This window comes from Lutjanus erythropterus, chromosome 9 (genome assembly GCF_056507025.1).
Source record: "Lutjanus erythropterus isolate fLutEry1 chromosome 9, fLutEry1.hap2, whole genome shotgun sequence".
Taxonomy (NCBI): domain Eukaryota; kingdom Metazoa; phylum Chordata; class Actinopteri; order Lutjaniformes; family Lutjanidae; genus Lutjanus; species Lutjanus erythropterus.
Window position 1 is genome coordinate 28388588 of NC_139325.1, and position 20349 is coordinate 28408936.

The following is a 20349-nucleotide window of genomic DNA, read 5'->3' on the forward strand; positions in this document are numbered from 1 at the left end:
AGCAGTCACAGTAAATCACAGTAAATCAGTGTACTAAAACAACACCAGCAGATTTACATGCAAATTGGCCCAGGGAAGGTGGCCACATCAGTGTTTGAGGTTTACTGTGCTGTGTGTTTCAAGACTACAGAGTGTCTTTTAATTTCAGTTGTTTAGGCCGTAAACAACACACTTCACTCCAAACATGGCAGGAGCAGTATAGTATATAAAGTATGGGATTTGTAAAACTGCTCTAAACTTTTCATAAATCAAAGCTTTCATCTGGAACTGGTGGGCATTGCTGTAACCTTCTCTAGTACCAGGTACTCAAATGCACTCCATCTCCACTCATTACAGTGCTAGACTAGCGTGAAGTGTCTCCAATAGTGAGCAGCAGGACTGTTCATCAGAGGTGACGTACAAGTGGGAGCAGGGGATTGGGAGACTGATGAAGCTGTGATCCAAACACACGCTCTGCACCTCCACAACAAGCTGAAGGAACAGATTCATCTGAGGAGAGTCAACAACAGCGCTCCGTGTACCCAGGCGCCATGCATAATTAGCACTATAGACACAGTGAGCCGAAATATGCTCAGACTGCAAACAGCTCTGTGATCCAGAGGAATACCAGAATAAATAGGTGCTTTTGTGGTCTGACTTACTGTCAACAGGCATGAGGAGGTATTTTGTACTGAAAATCAAAGATCCTTGTGTTTGGAAGAATGTGTTTGCTTTGAAAGTAGAGGCAAAATAAAGTCATGATTGTGCATTCTGCTGTGAATAGTCTAGACAACTGACTACTGCTGTGATGGAAATAAGACAAACAATGTGCAGAATTTTTAAGTTCTTTTGGTTTTGTTCAGCGGGAGACTTCTCCCAGGTTATATGCAAACACACATTATAACAAACAAATCTTTATTATTATTCATAAACCCCAAACAATATACACAAATCCTTCCTGAGGAATAGAGATTAATACTGTGCTTGCAGCATCTTACATAGTCAACATCTGTATAAACTATTTACAAGCATTAATTTTCCAAAAACAACAAAATTTTCAAGGCAATGAAGTCAATCTCATGCTCCAGATGTTTGGCTGAAGCCAGAAGAAGTGCTGGGTGTTTGTTCGTGTTGGTTTTCAAATTTGGATGCTGAGTTTAATAAGGCTGGGATTATTCAGTTGTATTTTCTTATTGTCAGTAAGACCCACAAAAAGACAAAAAAACAAGTGAGCCTCAGTTCGTCTCTGTATACGTTTTGACTCTTCTTCCCTGTTTGTGGTTCTCAGACAGTTTCTTTTGAAGACATAAATCTTTAAACAGGTTGTGAGTGTATAGTTTTGTAGGAAGTCATTTTCTTCAACAGTTGGACACTGTAGCTTTTAGTATACGTTACTCATTCAACAGTGAATGGTTGTTGGCGACTATTTCATGTGACAATGAATCTCTACAGCACAGGGGTTTGAGATACAGGAATTTTTGGCTACACAGACAATACTTGTTAGAAGGGTCACATCATAGTGGGTTTTGGTCTTGTCATGGGTTTTGCTTGACAACAAGAGAAATACAGAATATCTTCAGCTCTTAAAATTCCATATAGATTTGGTCACAATTATTCATATGCCATTAATATTAAATGGTGCCAAAATGAGTTATTTTACAAATAGTCCCCTGAGTTAAAAAAAAACAATCAAACATTATGAATCAATAAATACACAATAATAAGTAAAAGTAATAATGACATCCCATTGTTTTTTAATGTGCTGTCCATGACCCAGTGCAGACAGTAAATTGTCTCATTGTGCTTTTTCAGCACAAAGCGTGGCAGCTCAGGTCTTTGTGCTGACCTCATTCATGCACGGGTGTGATTATTTTCCAAGTCATTTAAGTCGCATAAAAGCATTTAATTAATAAGCGCCCATCCATTCGTGGGATCCCCTTCATAGTTAGCTGAGCATTGCTTCTCAGCTCCACTGAGGCGAATCCCCTTAATTGAGAAGTGTCATGAGAGGCATCTGTAAACAGAAGGCACAAAAATAAATAGTTCCGTGTACATTAAGACCACCCCTACAGCTAATTTCTTCTGTCGTAATTGTCAGTGTTCCCAGGAGACGAGTCCGTCTTGTGCAGAGTCTGTCATTATTAGATTTTCTTAGGGCAGATAAACACAGATACTCATGCAAGCTCCTCGAAGGCATTTTGTCAAGGTAGTGTTGTTTAGTTTTGATGATGAATGGATGAGGGGATGAGAGCTTGGTCAAGAGCTATGGATCACTGAGCCTGTCTACTCTGAGCAGGCTGCTGGCAAAGTTTGATGCATGACCAGTGCTTCAGAAGTCAAAATAGTACAATGCATGTGGGGATAGGTATCAGCAGTGGTGGACTTGTACTGTCCACAAGGCAGGGCCAAAAAAAAAAAAAATAGCTGTATGGGGCAGGGTGAAATTTGTGATGCATTTATAGTAAAACCGTTTGAGTCCCTGGTTTAGATTTTAAAAAAAGAGGATATTCATTCATGTTTTCTCCACTGGAAGGGAACTCTAGAAGGCATTTAACCATGTGTTAGCTACCATAGGGTAGAGGTGGCACATTCCCATTGATGCACTAATGGCAATTAGCATTACAATCATGGTTATATTAACATATCAAACTGATCCATTTTACTTCACATGCTTAATATAAGAGGACATGTGAGCTCAGACTTTAAGACTTACATTTCCTCCCATTTGTTGAAACAAATAACTGCTGATTTCACATTGTTAACTCAGTGTCTTAGTCTGATTTCAACACGCTACACTGACCAGCTACGTCAAAGGGTCAAAATTAAAACTTTTGGCCTTACGTCTTATATAATTTATTATTTTCTTATGGCACCAGCTTGATAAGCAGGAACAGCTAAAGCTAACCTCACAAAGTATTGTGTTTTTTATTGCTATTTTTTTAAATGCAATATAGCAATGACACTGGTGAAATAAAACTAAAAGACTGACTGACATGATGTGCAGTGTCTTTGGAAATATTAGTCATGATATACCGTCTCTAGAAGTGTATGATTCTGGTTTTTCTCTGGTCTAGAGTTAAAAATGCAAATGACAATAGCAATACAGCATAATATCAAATTGCAATACTTGTAGAATAGCACCCAAGTATCATGATGGTGTTGAATTGGGAGATAAGTGTATCATCCCTCTCCTACCATAGGGGCATCTAATAGGGCACTCTTGCATCATTTCTTTCAAACATTGCCCAATTGTACATTGAATGGGGAGCATTTCATATGAAATTCTTCAGTGTCTTTTAGCTTATTTAATTTAGTACATTTTAAACGGGCAGATCAGGCCTCCTCCATTGAAATAATTTGTCATTTCTTTCTAGGAGAGCAGGACTGCATTTCAGAAGTTACATTTTTATCATCCCCATGGGAGACATGTTCATTTCTTAAAAAAAAAAAAAGACTTTAGGACTGAGATACCACGGTATGACAGCTTTTTTGAGAGCAGAACCTTGTGCAGTCAGTCTTGCTTGGTGGTATATTGGATCACGTCTGTCAGCTGTTTGTTTGTGTCAGTGGATGCGGGACATTGCGGAGTGTAGTCTGCTGACATCTGTCATCATCTCGGTCTCCCTCTGTGAGCCTGTTGCTGGAAAGACACAACAAGCCCTTCATTGCCAACATGTCATGCAGAAGAGGCAGAACCTCTGACACACAATGCTACTTTTAAAAACTGCCACAGTGTCACAAACACTCAAGACTAAATGCATTTTTATGGCATTGAGATGACTGTCAATCGTACAAATCCAAGTGCTGTCAAGCATCCTTCAAGAAATGCTACACGACAGACAGAAGCACAAACTGTTGAGGAGGCAGTGAGGCCTGTAACACTGCACACATGAAAACACACAGGAAGTATGACATGTAATGACAGCTGTAATGTAAGTGCTCAGATAAGAGACACACATAAGCTGAGGTAAAAATCTCTAATACAGTGGAAACCCATACTTGCCAACCCTCTCGATTTCCCAAGGAGAGTCACGTTTTTCATTGCCCTCTCCCTATTTCCTCCCAAGATAACAATGCTCCTATATTTCTCAAATTTTCAGACCTTTTTTCCCTTTTCATTATCACAACCTGTTTCTGACTGTACAGCATGTATAAGCCCCGTGACTCTTGTTGACATTATCTATGATCTCCACCTGGACAACAGTACAGCTACACCAAACCAGCCTTCCCGGAGAGCAGAGTTTCCATTTCTTTGGGAAAGTTTTACTGGAAAGGTGCATGCATTTTGTAAAATCTGTTGCATCAGTTTTCGCTGGAAGGTCACTGGCAAAAAATAATCAGTAAAAGAAAACTGATGAATAATAGTTTATGCCAGAGACGTTGGCAACTTCACGCCAGAGGGTCAAATTATTCTTATTCTTTCCTGAGAATTAAAAGAAAAATTAAAAAATATTAAAAATTACAGAGCTGTTGCAGTGCTCTTATCATTTCATTGTTCTCATTCTTTAAAAGTTACCAGAATGCAGGAAACAAAGTTTCTAAAACTAGTTTTTAGTTTCAAAAACCTCCCAATTTGTGGAAACCACCTGTAATTGTCGATGATTAGTGATTATTATTAATTAGTGATCATTTTATGTCTGTCTCAAACTGAGAACTATAACCAATATTTTTCATTTTCTCCATTTTTCATCCAGATAACATCCCATTGACATTTCTGAATTTTGTAAAACATGAATATCAAGTGATTACTACAGATCACTATAATAATAATAATTAATATTAATATTAATTAATGTACTGTGTATAGGCCTAATTCAAATAGATTTTAACAAAGTACAGTATTGGATACAAAATATAGCTTATTGTAGTTTCGCTGTTGCAACACATTGGTTCAATGTCGATAGTTTTTCATAAACTTAGAGGAGACAACATTCCTGTCAGGATTACAATCTGCAACAGCAAAGGAAGGCAGCAACACGGGGCAAAGAACAGTGACGGCAAGGCAAAGTACAATATCATAGGAGTAAAGTTTTAAAAAAAAATGTAACCACCGTAGTTTTACATTTTTTCCACGTTATTGTGTATGAAAACACGTAAAATGAACACAGCAGTCTGCTTGATGAGTGAATTATTTAAACAGCATTTGTACAGGAATGATTCTGTCTTGAGCTTTTTGATCCTGTTAAATACTGTAACTGTGATCACTGTAAGCGGTTTCCACTGTATCAGTTAACATATGACATATTTTTATTTATTTCAGTACTGACATGATGGTGTCTTTTATTCTTTCTTTTTATGTATATTGACAAGGGAACATTATGTGATGTGGTCTTAGTATTCTTTTATTTCTATTTATTTATTTTGATGTTTTTCTTGTTTCATTGTTGTTATCGCTTTTATTGTTCTATTTCAAATTATGTTATTATTATTTCTACCATGTTTTTGTGTTTTAAATTTACCTCAATGTTAGCCTGACTTTGTCTTGCTTTTGTTTGGCCTTACCGTCTGGCCCTCTGTTGTTTATTGCCTCCTGAGTATTTTGCGTTGTCTGTCAAAACACTTTGTAAGCTCTGTTTTTAAAGGTGCTATATAAATAAAGTTATATCATAATTATGATTATCATTATTAATATTATTTGTTTATTGTTATTATTAGCTGTTGACTTCAGTTTCAAATTGCCATGCTGTGTCTCACTCACCTGCTGTGGATGGGTGAAGTGGGCCGGGTGTCCATGGCCACGAGCGTGAGCATGAGCGTGAGCATGAGCATGCCTGTGTGGACTGACATGCATGTGGCCATGATGGTTGGCAGGCTTCGTGGTGGGATGGTGCTGCACATTGGGACGGTGTGTGGGTCGTTGAGTCACGGGCATGTTAACAGGAGGCCTGGGGGCCTGAGGACCTCTTGCTGGGGACTTGTGCTGGGTGCGTTTCTTGGGGAGAGTCTGAAACTGTGTGAGGGGGATAACAGGAGGAGGAGTTGGTGGGCGCTGAGCCCCTGCAGCAGGCGCCCGTGCCTGTGGTCCAGGGTGAAGCAGGGCAGCCTGGGTCTGTTGTTTCCGATTCTGAAATGTTTGAGCCCTCTCAGTGTGGGCTCTGAGTGCAGCCTGGGTGAGGTTAGTGGGATTAGGCTGGGCAGAGGAGTTTGGAACTGGAGCTGTGCCTCCTTGGCGAGGTTGATTGGCACCATTTATGACAGGCTGCGTCTGCGTGCCCGGGCCTTGTGGTGGTTTTTGGATCGGTGCAGCTCTGTGTTGTTGGGCCATGTGTGCCTGTGGAAGGTGATTAGGATCAGCCAAAGCTCTTGTATCTGCACCCTGCAGTGCAGCGAGTCCCTGTTGCGTCGTGGGTCCTTGTGACACAGCAGAGCGGCCTACAGAGGCCTGCTGGCTCATGAGAGGCCTTGCCTGGGGGTTATTGCTGTGTGTGGCTTCCTGCCTGGGGGCGGTCTGGCTACCAGGCGAGCCTCTGATGTCTCGCTGAGCGCTCTCCCTTTGTGTGCGAGGGCTTCTCTGTGTGTGGAGAGCAGCCTCAAGCTGTGGTACACTGCGAGTGTTTGGGACTTGAAGATCAGCTGAACGGCTCCGCGTCGGTCTGTCCACTGATTGTGCGTCTTGCCTGGATGGAACACGGCCCCGCGAAGTGGTTTGGCTCTGAGGTTGAGATCTGTTTGGCGATCTCTCCTCTCGTATAGGAGGATGGGTAGTGTAGTCTGTAGAGTCAGAGGTGAACCCAGGTGATGTCTGTCTTCTTTGAAACCTGCCACTTGGATATGCTGGTGTCCCTCGAAGGCGATCCCACGGCATCTGTCGGTGGGAGGAGCTGGGGGTGGTGTCATGTCGACGTGAGTTTCTGTCAGTCCTTCTCTGAGGCTCCTGCTCGTACGTCTGTGTGTTGGCGTTTCTCTGAAGAGTGTTATTACTGTTATAGTGCGTGTAGCCAGTCGGGATGAGTCCAGGCTGACCTGTTTGTATGTGACCATTCGGCTGCGGGTCACTATGATAGTACTGGCCACTTTGCATTCTGGGATTTGACTGCTCTGCAGGTATCAAGTTTTGTTGGGTTTGTGAAGTGTTGTCATTGGCTCTGTTAGTGAAAGGAAATGAGCTGTCTTGTTGAGTCTGTTGTCCATTGGCTGGGTATGAGTTCAGATTGACGTGAATGGTGGGCATTTGTGCATTGTTGTTCTGCTGGGCAGTTTGTGGCAGTGTGTTAAGACTGACGTGGACGGCCGACGGCTGGGCACCGCCCTGGGCAGTGCCAGTCTGTATGAGGATGTTGGGATTTTGCTGCTGAGTGTTTGGGAGTGTGTTTGCATTCGGAGCATCAGCGTGTGTGAATGCCGGGTTGTCAACGCCATTGTGTCGGTATGAATTGGTGTTGTGAATAGAATTGTGTAGGAGTCTATTCGTGTGGGCACGACCATTGTGCTGGTGTGTGTCGAAGTGATGCAGGCCATTCGGTGGCAGCGTCTGTGGGTTGCCGCCGTTTTCACGCAGGGTTGTGTATAAGCGGTTAGGGTTACGTGTGAGCGTGTTCAAGTGATAGAGGGGAGGATGGGGACCGTGGCCCAAATCCCTTGCACCATTAGGTTGTGGATCTGGAGGCTTAATGGGAGCAGATGAAAAATGAGGGGATAGAGAGAAGGGACAGGAAAAGAAAGATAGAATGAGCAGGTTAATTTGTGAAAAGCCCTTCAGCACCATCACATGGACAAGATAAATACAAAATCAATAGTGAATCATATGTAAACTTTACTGTGGCTTACTATAAGCCTGGGATCTCGGTCGTTCTTCTGCACAAACACAGTATCCCTTTGTGTCTGTTGTCCTGTAATAACAGAAATAACACAAAAAAGTCAATTAAGAGCAGAAAACATACCTGAGCTGTTATACTGTATAGGGCAGAGGTGTCAAACTCATTTTAGTTCATGGGCCACATACAGTCCAATTCATTCTCAAGAGCATCAGACCAGTAAAACCATTGCGTAATAAATATTCTTCTTCTCTTATTTAGCGTTAAGATGTACAGGTAGATTCTGAAATAGAGCCACACTGATGCTGGATGTTAGCTGTAAAAAAATTCCAATAATGATATATCAGCCATATATACCAGTATAGAACAATATAGCTGTGCTAGGCCCATATTGGGAAGATAATATCAGCCGACCGATATATCTGGCTGGCTCTATTCTGAAGACGTTCACAATGAATGAACCATCCATTTAAAAAACAGATGATCAACTGCCTGAGATGTCTTAAGAAAAAATAGTGCAATTTCAACAGTTTCTCAGCTTTTCCACATTACATGTGCATTACAATATACAGATCACGATGGAGCTACAGGTGTACAAAACAAAACATTTATGTATTTTGTAAATGAACAACAATTTTACTTCTTTATGAATCAAAGTGCTTGCAGAGAGACATTTCCATTACTTTGTAGTAATGCCAGGATCACCACATACTACCAACTAAAGCAGAAGCTCATGAAGAAGAGGGTTAAAGATCCCATGAAGTGTTTTTCTCACAAATGTCATGTGCTATATGTTACCTGTACACCAGTATCTTGCCCAATAACGACAAAAAAGTTGTTTTGTAGATATTCTGAGCTTGTCTATTTATGGAAAATGATTAAAAACTGTTCATGACTCATCCTGCACTTGTGTGTTAATAAATCTGCATCCAATGAAATGCAAAACATCAGGCCAACAGGCCAAAACATCTCGTAAACCCCGCCCACCTCCATTTTTACAGATGAGACATGGTCCAAAAGAAAACATCAGAGTATACAACATGGTTTCTGTCATTTTAGGTGTATCTTATCACACTGATATATTTTTTCTGATAAGTTGGATTGGGTTTTCACATCATAATTGATCTTTATTTATGTGAATGGTTTCAACATGACACACAATGAAATGAAAAGTGGGCAAACAAAATGTCCAAGATGGCACACAGACTTACCCCTCCTCCTTCGCACAAGAAAGACAATGAGCACGATGAGGAGCACAATGATTATGAGCAGCAGCAAACAGCCAATCACGATCCCCACCACTTCCCCTACATCGAGACACGTGTCTGAAACAGAGAGAATGGTGTCAAAGGGGGGAGAATTAATAAAGATAATGAGTCTGGAGCTCAGACAGACAAGAGGAGGAAAAGGGAAAAAAAAGACAGAGGAGAGGAGGGGAAGATTCTAAAAAAGGATGATAAAGTAATAGCAGAGAAAGAGAGACAGGGAGAGATAGAAATGAAAATAAAGGGAGGCGAAAGTATGTGTGAAAGTCACTGAATGACTTTGACCACATTCTCACCAGATCAATCTCCCAGGATACTTTCTGTCCCTCTCCTGTCGAGAAGACAGATACAGGGACGGGGTCCAAAACCAACCGTCATCATTATCAGTCACAGAGAGGTCAGCGTCCACCATAACTCACCTACGATGGCCAAGTCTGTCCCCTGCTCCGACGAGCCTCCAGTAATAGTGTTCCTGGCCGTGCAGACATACTGGCCACTCTCATTCGTTGAGAAAGTCTGAAGGCTGAGCACCCCGCTGTCCGGCTGGCCAGACGCGACCGGCTGTCCGTCACGTGTCCATGAGAAGAGGGCAGGGGGCAGCGAGTCAGACATGCAGGTGAGACGCACCGTCTGTCCCACCAACACATCCCCTCCTCCGACGCACTCTTTTGGGGCGTCCTTGGTTAGCACAGGGGTGTCAGGGCCATCTGGTTCAGTGATGATCAGAGGACAATGTTATCGGCATCAAAAACATTTGGTTCCAAGTACAACAAAGGAAATCTGTATTCAAAAGAAGCTGACTCAAATGCACAGATTATATATCCTGCTAAAGGCTTATCGGCTTATCGTTTTGTCAATTTTGGGTTTAAGTAGCATCCTCTGGCTAAAACATTTTGATGAGACCTCTTCGGCCTTGTCGGCATATTACTCAGCTAATGAAGGAGCTTTTCACTTTCTGGTTGGATTTTAAATCTAAAATCCCAAAGACCGCTACCTTTTGAATCAAAGTGTGTCTCAACAAATCATATTTACAGTAGAATCTGATTGAGCATTTAAAATCCTGCTCATCCTGCACACTGAATAAAGTGTTGCATAATGAGGACAAATATTCCAGACTAGATTCTGCAGCCTGCTGTTCAACACAGTTTGGCATTAATGAGTCTTCATGGTACAACTGAAAAAAAAGTACAGTAGTGTACGTAAACTGGTTTGTGTTTCAATCTCTATGAGGCAACAGATAAAGTATAGCAGTTTTGTTAAAGGGAACACCTCAACATTTTGGGAATTATGCTTATTCTCTGACTTCCTGTGGTCTCCATTGGTTGCATGACAACTTCACAGTGAAGTTAAACCACCTGGAAATAGTCCAGTAAATAGTGCAGCACTCGCCTGGGAACCAGATGATTCTGCGGAGCTTGTGTTTTCATTTGCTCAGGCAGATATGTCTTGCCTCCAGCCTTGGATCCAGTCAGGCCAATCACAACCATTCATTTAATATGGGGCAGATGCTATACAATGATTCACAGAGGAGATTCCAGATTTGAAAAGTCACACGTTTCCCAGAGCCTTCGTAGCGCTACATGCGTCGTAAGTTGTATCTTAAGGTCTCCCTTAAGATTACGGGCTGTTTCTCAGAGTTGGGAAAAAGCCCAGGAGACCTTAAGACACAACTTACGACGCACGTAGCGCTACGAATCCTCTGGAAAATGGAGTCCTGATCAGCTGTTGGTCTATCCAGTTTTGGCCAGTCAGCATATCCATCCAGTGTAGCACCTCAAACTGTCAAACTAGGCAGTGCTGATCAAATGTTAAGATGATAAATGCTGATCAAACTAAAGATTTACTACATTGCTTATTTCTTGCCTAAAATGTTTTCATAAACATATTTTAGTGTGAACCAGGTGGCTGCTATTTTGTGCTCTGCTTGGATGACCACTACATCAACCATTTTGATTTTCTGATTGGTTGTGGGCCACATTGCTCTGATTGTTTGTAAGTCTATCCAATTGCTATCAGGTATTTTGGTCTACACTCGTTAATAAAGCCCCTTGGAAATCAAAAATGAACTGAGAGGTTCCAGACTAATTCACATACGCGAACGACTTCGGGATGCCAGGTTACTCCAGCAAATAACCACCTGTTACAAAACACCTTGCTTTTACAATTAGGTTTTTGGACAGATTACCAAACAAGAAATAGCATGATAAATAGTGCAGTTTGGAGGTACTGGCTAGTACATTTAGACTTAGAGAAAATTGTGGGTAACAGATGGGTTCTGGATCTCAGCTTTGTGGGTGTGGGCAGGTTTGCAAAACTGAACCCATGCAGGACTCAAGTATATACTGTAGATTGTCATGTATATCCATTCAGTATCTCTTTTCTTTGCAGTATTTGTAATCTTTACAAGTTACAACCACTTAGCTCATAAACAGTTTTTAATTTACATTGATCATTGTTGGTGCTTCTTTTATATATACATACAAGTTATATACACTATTTTTTCACATTAACAGCCCAAGCTACTCTTTACCTTTATTTGTTCAGCTTTGTTGTCCTTGTTTTTAGCTGAGCAATTGAAAAACCAGTCAAATTTCTTGTATGTGTACCCATACTTGGCCAATAAAGCCAATTCTAATTCTGAATAAGTGCATTTCCCAAAGTATATCAACAAAAGTCTGTCAATTTGTCAACAGCAATTTTGCCTTTCTGCGAAAAGACCAAATATTTTCTGATTCTAGCCTCTAAAATGTGAGAATTCGCTGCTTTTTCCTCTTTTTTTGTAAATCGAATGGGGTTTTGGATAAAAACCTGCCATATCAAGATGCTACCTAAACTTCTGGGCAAGTCTGAGTGTTATATTCACTTTCCTGTAACTCACAGACTGAGCATTTAATTTAAAAAATATCTGGAAGATGAACCAGTAATGAAAAAAGTCATTAGTTTTACCTCTAGTTTTATGAGTTTCAATCAGAAAGCAGGACTGCAGCAGCCCCTGTGATTGTGATATCACAGATTCACATTGTATGAACAAATTAGTCTGGTGTCTGGGTTGAACACTCCTGTAGCCACAGGAAAATTAACATGACTTACAAGTGCATACAGTTTTGGCATGCACAGGCCTATCTCAGGCAGATTCTAAGAGCACCCATAATCTGATGTGTTTTCATCTGGGTAAAGAAACCTCTATTTGATGTTAGAGGACAACGATGTGGAGCCATTTTAGTATGCCGTTAGGGTGATTGGGCGTGTTGGGATATTACTGTGAGACTGCCACATCAGAAGTAAGGATGTGATCAAGACAAAGCTGAAAGCTGCATAATAAGCTTACGGGTGATGTCCTGTGCAATCTCAGTGCAATTCAGCACGCTGTATGTGGTGCAATGTGGATAACAGATAAGCTACTGCTATTTGCAGAGGCTACAGCAGATTAGCCGCCGCTTGTCTTGATCGGTGCAAACTCACAGTAGATGGTGAGGCTCTGTGTGGCAGTTTGGGCGCTGACAGGGTTGCTGACGGTACATGTGTACTCCCCGGCGTCACCCCGTCTGGCTGGGTTGATGACCAGAGAGCCACCGGAGATGGTGATCCTGGAGTCTGGGATGATGACTGCGCCTCCTTTGCCCCACTCCACTGTAATCTCCGTCCCAGCGGTCCATGTGCACCTCAGAGACACATTTCTCCCCTCCACCGCTATTGTGGGAACAAACAGACTCACCCCATCTACCGCATCTACAGGGAGAGTGAAAAATGTTTTATCAAAGAAAAAAACAGAACTGCCAGACAAGGTTTCTAAAGGCACCATTACTGTAGGTATGGAGTATTAGAGTGCGAGAGAGAGCTCACTTCAAAAAGTTGGAGTGACAGAACAATAGAGGGCAGTTTTATGTTTCTGTTGAGGATAATTTGCTGTAATCAAAGCAAGTGAGAGCTGAGAAGGGACAGGATTCAGATAGAGGCACAGATGGTGAATAAGGGGGCAGACGGTATGAGTGGTAGCCTAGATGCCTCTTGGCGGGCAGCCTAAGTTAAATAATTGGAGAGGGAGAAGAGGGGGCGTACTGACGGAGGAGGCTGTGACTAAGAGAGAACCACGGCGGCAGCAGCAAACAAACAAAAACATTTGAGCAACTACCAAATAGCTCTAATCACTTGCATTTTTGCACCCTTCCTGCCTGCCCGTAACTCATTTTTGTTTTGGTTTTTTTTTTAGGAGCTGGCTCTCATTTTCAGTGTTAGTTATGCGAGTAAGTAGGAGGTTGGGAGTCGTGCTCAAGGACACGGATGTTCCATGACACAAGCTAGCTGTTGTGAGTTTGGAGGGTGTGACCTTTCCGCAATAATAGACTGGTGCTTCTAACAATTTGGTCGCCCTGCCACCCCATTAGCGCTGGTGCTGAGAGGGATGAGGAAGTCTGTACGTCATCACTCCAGCGTGGGCTGATGACTGAAAATAAAGAGGGACACTCAGCTGTTCAGGCACCGTTACTGTACTGAATGTAAATGAATGCAAATACTGTATGTACTGTATGTAAATGTGACGCTACATCTCGACTGCTACAATATCAAACATCTAAGAGCATGAGCACTGCATATCAAATGTGTTTTAATTAGCATAAAGCCCTGAGCCACTAGCTTCATCCCCTCCTCCTTTTTCATTAATTTTACCTCGCCTACTATGGGTCACTAATTTCATTATACCTCCCAGACTAATTCTCTTACTCCCCAAATCCTCCCTCTTCTCTCTTTACTCCTTCCTGTTCCTCCTTAACATTATCGCTTCCCTCAAAACGTCCCTCTCCTGCACACTTCACTGCCCCTCCCACCCTCGTCCTCCTCTCCTCCTCTCTGTAAGTGAACTCATGCTTCTTTATCTCTTACCAAACACCCTGAGCTGTATTGATCTGGAGTTAGAAGTCAGGCCCGTCGTAGCAGTGGGGGTCACCTGCACCGTGTAGTTCCCCGCGTCTCGGAGTTGGGCGCCTCCAATCCGGAGCTGGGTGGCAGAGATGGTGATCCGGCCCTGAAACTGGGCCACCGGGTTAACCACCGGGACTCCTCCGGCCCACAGACCCAGTGTTTCACCTTTGTAGGTCCATATCATGGACAGGACCTGGGACACCGTCAGCACCGTGAACACGATCTCAGTACCAGTCTGAACCAGCACCGGGTCTGTCTGAAACTGGATCTGTACCTGGTCCTGAGCCAGCACATCGGCAGAGAGGAGGACTAAACAGAAAATAAAAAGACAGAGAACCATTAACTAAGTAATTTAATCAAGAACAATTTTAAGCTACTTGTATTTCAGTTACTTCATACTTCTACTCTGCTGCATTTCAGAGGGAAATATTGTATTTTTTACTTTTCTTTGACGACCATGGTTACTACTTATAATTGTTTAGATTAAGATTTCACATTAAAAACATCTACATTTACATACATACATATATACATTTTGGCCAATTGCCATTTTTTTCCAGAGAAAATCAAGTCTCTCTTATAGCAGAATGAAAAAATATTGTGCCTTCTCTTGTCGTGATGGTCCACTGGCAGATACAGACATAAAGACAATGCTTTATAAAATGTGCTTATTCACTGGGCAAAATATGAAAACTACTGTTGACAGTTTTGCTCCCACTGGTGCCTGTTTTTGATTCTGTTTATTCTTCACAAATTTGTCGTAATGATCGGGATGATAAAGATGGGCATGAGGATGCAATGTGGCAACTCCTTGCGTGACCAACACTGAGCAGTTAATGTGAATAGCAATTTTACTATCATTTCAGACACCGCAAAGGACCTCCACTCTGCAGACAAAGCTACATTGTGTGCGCATAATTAAAGCGCCGTCTACTTGGCCAGTTATATTTTAAGAAATGGTCATTTCGGACTATACAAGGTGATACCAGTAACATACTGACATGACTGTGCATCCCTAGTTTACAAAATATAATGTATTGTTAACAATCAGACCAGTATTTTCAAAATGTTTTTTAGCAGCTTCAACAAAGTGGGATTTCACTTTTAAACTTCTCGCATGGTTTCATTGAAATAATATTTCAAAGCCAAAAAAGGTTAAATTAGCAGTTATTTCACAAAAATAGTGGGAGTCTACAGTCATGTCAGCAGCTCTGTGTGACTGTACGTCAACACAGTGATGTTCTGAGCTAAATGATAATATCAACATGCTAACATGCTCACAATGACAACATAAGCATGCTGATGCTAAGTAGGTATAATGTTTACTGTTCACCAGCTTAACATTGATAATTAGCACTAATACAGCTGAGATGGTTGTGAATTTCATTTATTTTGGAGTATTTTGGTCATAAACCAAAGATTCTGAGATGGTTGCTCAAGCTAACCTGATATCAGACCGAACTGTCAACTCTTTACACTTCGTTTCCATATTCATTGTATGCAATATAATATTATTTCATATTCCTTCATTTCAAATTCATAATCTTAGAGAATCAATCAACTCAGTGGAGTGGGCGGATTTGAAGGTCTGGACCCAGGCAAGGCTCAAGCTGAAAAGTTAAGGTCACAAAGTGATTACAATTCATCATGAGGGGAATATGATTTTTTTGTACCAAATTTTCAGTTTCAGAGATACTTCAGCCTGAAACAAAGTGAACAAACTGACTGACCAACAGACCAAATTCTCACCCCCAGAGGAACACTGCTAGAATGGCTAAAAAAAATTGAGAACACATCATAACCATTTGAAATACAATGTTTTGTAAAACATCAAACTGGTTCCCAAATTTTTCTAGCTCGTGTCCCCTTACAAAAAAAGCCGTGTCAAGCTGGGACCCCTTTTTACATTTTCAGTATCAACGAGTTGTTAGCAGATCCATCCATTTTCCCACCGAACTCATCAGATGGTTTTGTTTCTGTTCGAGGCCCGTTCAGGTCAAATTATCCAATACTTGTGTGTCACAAGACATGCCTCCATGATCAAGAGCCCTCAGATTTATGAGTGTGACCTTCTGAAGGGGGCCTAAGACCTTAGCTGGGAACCACTAGACTAAACTACTTGACTGTTTATAAAACCTCTCCATCGTGAATCGCTTACAACCGTAAAACGCCATTTTTCTGCAGAATGAGTACTTTTACTCCTGATGATTTGTCTGACAATACTTCTGTACTTTTACTTAAGTATTATTTTCAATGCGGGACTTTTTTTTTTCTTTTTAAATCAGTGTGTTAGTACATTTACTTAAGCACAGGATCTGAATACTTCCTTCACCACTGCAGAGAACAAAATCTATAGATACACACAGACTGGGCTCAGGGGGTAAAAACCCATTAGTAAGGTACACAGTCTTTGCTCCCTTGTAGATTTCACTCCATGTTTTTTTGGATTGTAAGTGATCCCAAGCTAAACATCTATTTTGTGTTTTTGTTGGCCTGACTTAACTTAAGCCTTGTCGAAATCATATTTGCTGTCTCTCAAGAACCAGTGGTGCATAGGCAATTTTTCAAAAACACTGTTGTAAAGAACCTTTGATTTTACACATTCAGACATTTAACTGATGTATGCTGTTTGTCCATCTCTGAGTGAAGATGGAAAAAAAAAAAAAACTGTGTTTTTGTATTTGGCTGCCAGTCCTCTCTCCTGTTTGTGTTCGCATTACAGATTCAGGCAGGGAAACCCATGCAGGCTGAATTTCCAATGCCCTTTCACTGGCATATAAAGCTACCACGCAAGAATGCTCTGGCCAATGAATTATAGTGAATCAAATCAATATGGTCCTGATCAGACTCGCTGGACTGCCTTTACACGATTTTCACAGGGGAGCAGAGTATAAAATGACAAGAGCCAACAGCAAGATGGATTCCAGGTTCCCACACAGAATTGTTTAAGACAACAACAGTGTTTCAGTCCCCAATTTAAAATATCAATGCGACGTCGCTTTTTCAGCAGAAACAGAGATAGAGTCATGAGTCAGAAGTGAGCTACACCCATGAGTGACGCAGCACAGTATCGATTGTTTTGACAAGACAAGACAACAGCAGTTCAGATCAGTTGTTGGTATGATTACAGTAAGAGTTCTTTTAAAATCTTTCAATTAATATATAACTACGCAACTATGAAAGCGAGTTAGCCATAGATATGTACCTTGAATACACAATGGCGGAGAGCCCAGACATCATGCCACAACTTTAGTAACCTTGAGCCGGTTATAAAATGGTAAACCACAGAGATTAACTGGCAGCCGGGAAAGTTTCTACTGTCTGCTGCTGAACTTCAAGTTTCTATAGGTGGTTCCGATGGGTATAACTGTTCATTTTAACAGTATATTTCTCCCATTTATTCCTCTGTTTATGGAAACAGAAAAATAAAGCGCTTTTTATGCATCGAAGGACTTAAGTCAGGGACACATCCACCAAACTGCAGACATTAAGAAAAGAAAAAGCAAAAAGCTTTTTTGAACTGTGCAGATTCAGGCTGAATACTTATCTGTAATATCAGTTGCCAGTAGAAAGTAGCAAGATGATTATCTAATTATATGAAAATGTTGCTGATTATTACTTTAATTATTATCTTTCATGCATGAACAACAACCCTTAGTTAATGAACAAATTAAAATATAATTTACATTTTTGGTGTTATAATTTCCTGTGCTCTTGTTGCTGCAAGAGCACAAATACCTCAAGTTGAAAAAATATAAGTAGATCTTTTCTGCTTCATCTCTTTCATCTTTTTGCATTAACATTGTATTATATCAGGGTAGGAGGTAGGGCTGCACACTTAATCACAAATTAATTGAAATTGCAACATGGCCAACTGCAATCTCCAAATCAACATAAGTGGCATCTGCAATTTTACAAAGGAAAAATGTGTGACAAAACAGCATTATAACAAAGTCCTGTAGAGCTGCAGAGATGTTCTGCCCTACAAATCTTCTCCAGATATAAGAAAACATGTTTTCAAATGCCGCATCATCACAATTTTTAGTTTTTTTCTGTGAAAATGAAAATTGTCAGGCAAAAATGAGCATTCCCTCTAATAGTATCGCAATCGTAATGTAAGTCAAAATAGCTGCAATATGACATTTTTTAACATATCATGCAGCCCTAGTTGGAAGTGTCTATCTTTAATTTTGGATGGAAAGATTGATACGCCAGATACACTATTTATACAAGATATTCACAAACATAAAATGGAGTGCACTTAAAGAGTAAGGCTGGCATTTTTCTATAATTGTGTTGTCAACAATTTCTTTGTCTGTCTTTCAATAGTTTCTAACTTATCTACCCTGCTTGTGGCACTCAGCACAAAGCCCATTCCTTCCTTCTAAACAGGGGTGGATGATATGATGAAAAAATATCATTCTGTGATTCTTGTTATGCACATTTAATTTTCACTGTAAAAAAACTGATAAAATCATAAGTATGTGTCATTTTTGGGGGTCGGTAGCAAACAGAAATGTTTTCTTAGATCTGGAGAACAAGATTTGTAGGTCCATTCATTTAAAAATTCTTCCATATATTATCAACTGTGAAATCAGGGCCGGCAAGCTACACTGTGTCTTCTTTGAAGTGTTTTTTTTTTTCCTATGGACACGTGCCGGACGTTGCAAGTAGGCAGGGGTGGAGAGACAGACAAATACTGGGAGAATCACCGATTCTGCCTTTGACACAATAAACTCTCCACAGCGTGGCTCAGCCATGTGTTTTTAATTGTTTTTTTGGCTAACAATGAATGTCTGTAGCACAGGGGGGAAAGCTATATCAGAATTTACAGACACAAATAATACTTTCAATTTTTTTTTTCTGTTTGTTTTTTTATTGATCTATACGGTAAATCAGAGCAGCAGAAATACAAGTTGTTAGTATGATCGATCATTCTTGGATTTGGTCTTTACATTTATTTGGTGACAATAATGAAAAAATATAGAATATCAGGCTCATTTTCTCATGCATCATGCTTGTTGTGCCAATGACCAGACCACTTTTTCAAGTGTAAAAGTTTGTTATTATCTTCTTTGTAGGAATGTAAAATGAATATCAGGGTAGACTGTGGCCAATAAAATACTGGCTGTAATACTATCTGATCTGACAGATTATGTCAAAGTGTTTACTTTTAATTCTTAATCAAAATGCTCTATAAAAACAAAATATGTTTGTGCAGTTTTTTGATCAACTTTACTAAAAGAAACAAACATTTGAAGAGTCAGAACTGTTCTTTGTTTTTATTGTAGTAGTGTTGTTAGTTCGATTTGGTTCGGTCGGAGCTGCAGAATATTAAATCATCCATCTTTGCTCATTACATCTTTCTTACCCTCAGGTGTGCAAAATAAGAGGCATAAGAAGCAGGTAATTATCAGCTGAAAAAAAATCCATATTTTCCATCCTTACTTATTTTGTCTGTGTTTATTTTCATTATTTGGTTTAAAAAAAAAAGAAAATGAAATAAAATAAAATAAAATAAAATATTCTGCTCAGGATGGGCCCTGTGATTTTTGCCAGTAATAGTAGCTAATAATAATAATATAATAGTAATAATAGTACAGCGTTTAAAGTAACATCTTCAATACAAGAGTCAAGTATCAGTATCGGTAGTAGGATTATCGTTCATGCATGAACAACAACCATGTAGCCTGCATTCACTCCATTTAGAAACAACAGTACCGCCCAGCCCTATAAACAAAATACCAAAGTCACGTACTGTAGAAAGAGTAACCTCCCAGTCACAGTGAATCAGCCCGAGAGCTCGGATGTAAGAGGCTGGGAGGGGGCCGTGAAGGCACCACGTCACTCAGCAGTCAGTGCACAGACGGGAATGCGGCCGCTCAGGTTTAACAGCGGTTAAGACGAGCTTTCTGCTTCAAATGCAATTGTTTTACAAACGTGCCCGGAATACCACAGCTTCTCTACCCTGACCTGTTTCTTTTCCCACAGTACAGACTCTACAGATGTTTTTTTTTTTTTTTAAGAGACTTTAGTGAGCAGTTTGAACGTTGCTGTTGGGAAAAGAGGAAATTGTTTTACCTGCCAGTGACAGACTGATAAGAAGCAGAGGTTGTCTCATGTCGTCAGTCAGGCCGGTCTGTAGAGAGATTCAACTCTTTAGTGTTCAAAATTACTTTTCTATGATACATTTTAACATTTTAATAAAGTTTTTTAAATAGACTTTCTCTTATAAAAGCCGTACAGAGGCTATAGCTGTTATTAATGTGCTGTATATGTTTAAATTCAGATTATTCTTGACAAAAACAAACACGGACTTTCTCTGCTGGTCAGAAATAAGAGGGATTAGCTGTGTGAAACTTACCAGAGTATTTCCCCCCTGCCTTCATGTTCATTTTTAGGCTGAATTAAGGCTCCGTGTCGGTTTGTTTGCT

At 40.6% G+C, this 20349-nt stretch overlaps 1 protein-coding gene across 1 annotated transcript; it reads right to left on the reverse strand.

Annotated features, from left to right (window-relative positions):
• Nucleotides 1-3120: 3120 nt before the first annotated feature.
• On the reverse strand, nt 3121-20349 carry LOC146321760 (uncharacterized). Its single transcript, XM_084727028.1, has 9 exons — nt 20280-20349; nt 19997-20054; nt 13877-14224; nt 12461-12727; nt 9418-9705; nt 8945-9058; nt 7747-7808; nt 5678-7585; nt 3121-3619 (listed from the first exon to the last, which is right to left on the reverse strand). Exons 2-9 carry the CDS (start codon nt 20034-20036, stop codon nt 3590-3592), a joined length of 3057 nt encoding a protein of 1018 aa, XP_084583154.1. The 5' UTR covers nt 20037-20054; nt 20280-20349; the 3' UTR covers nt 3121-3589.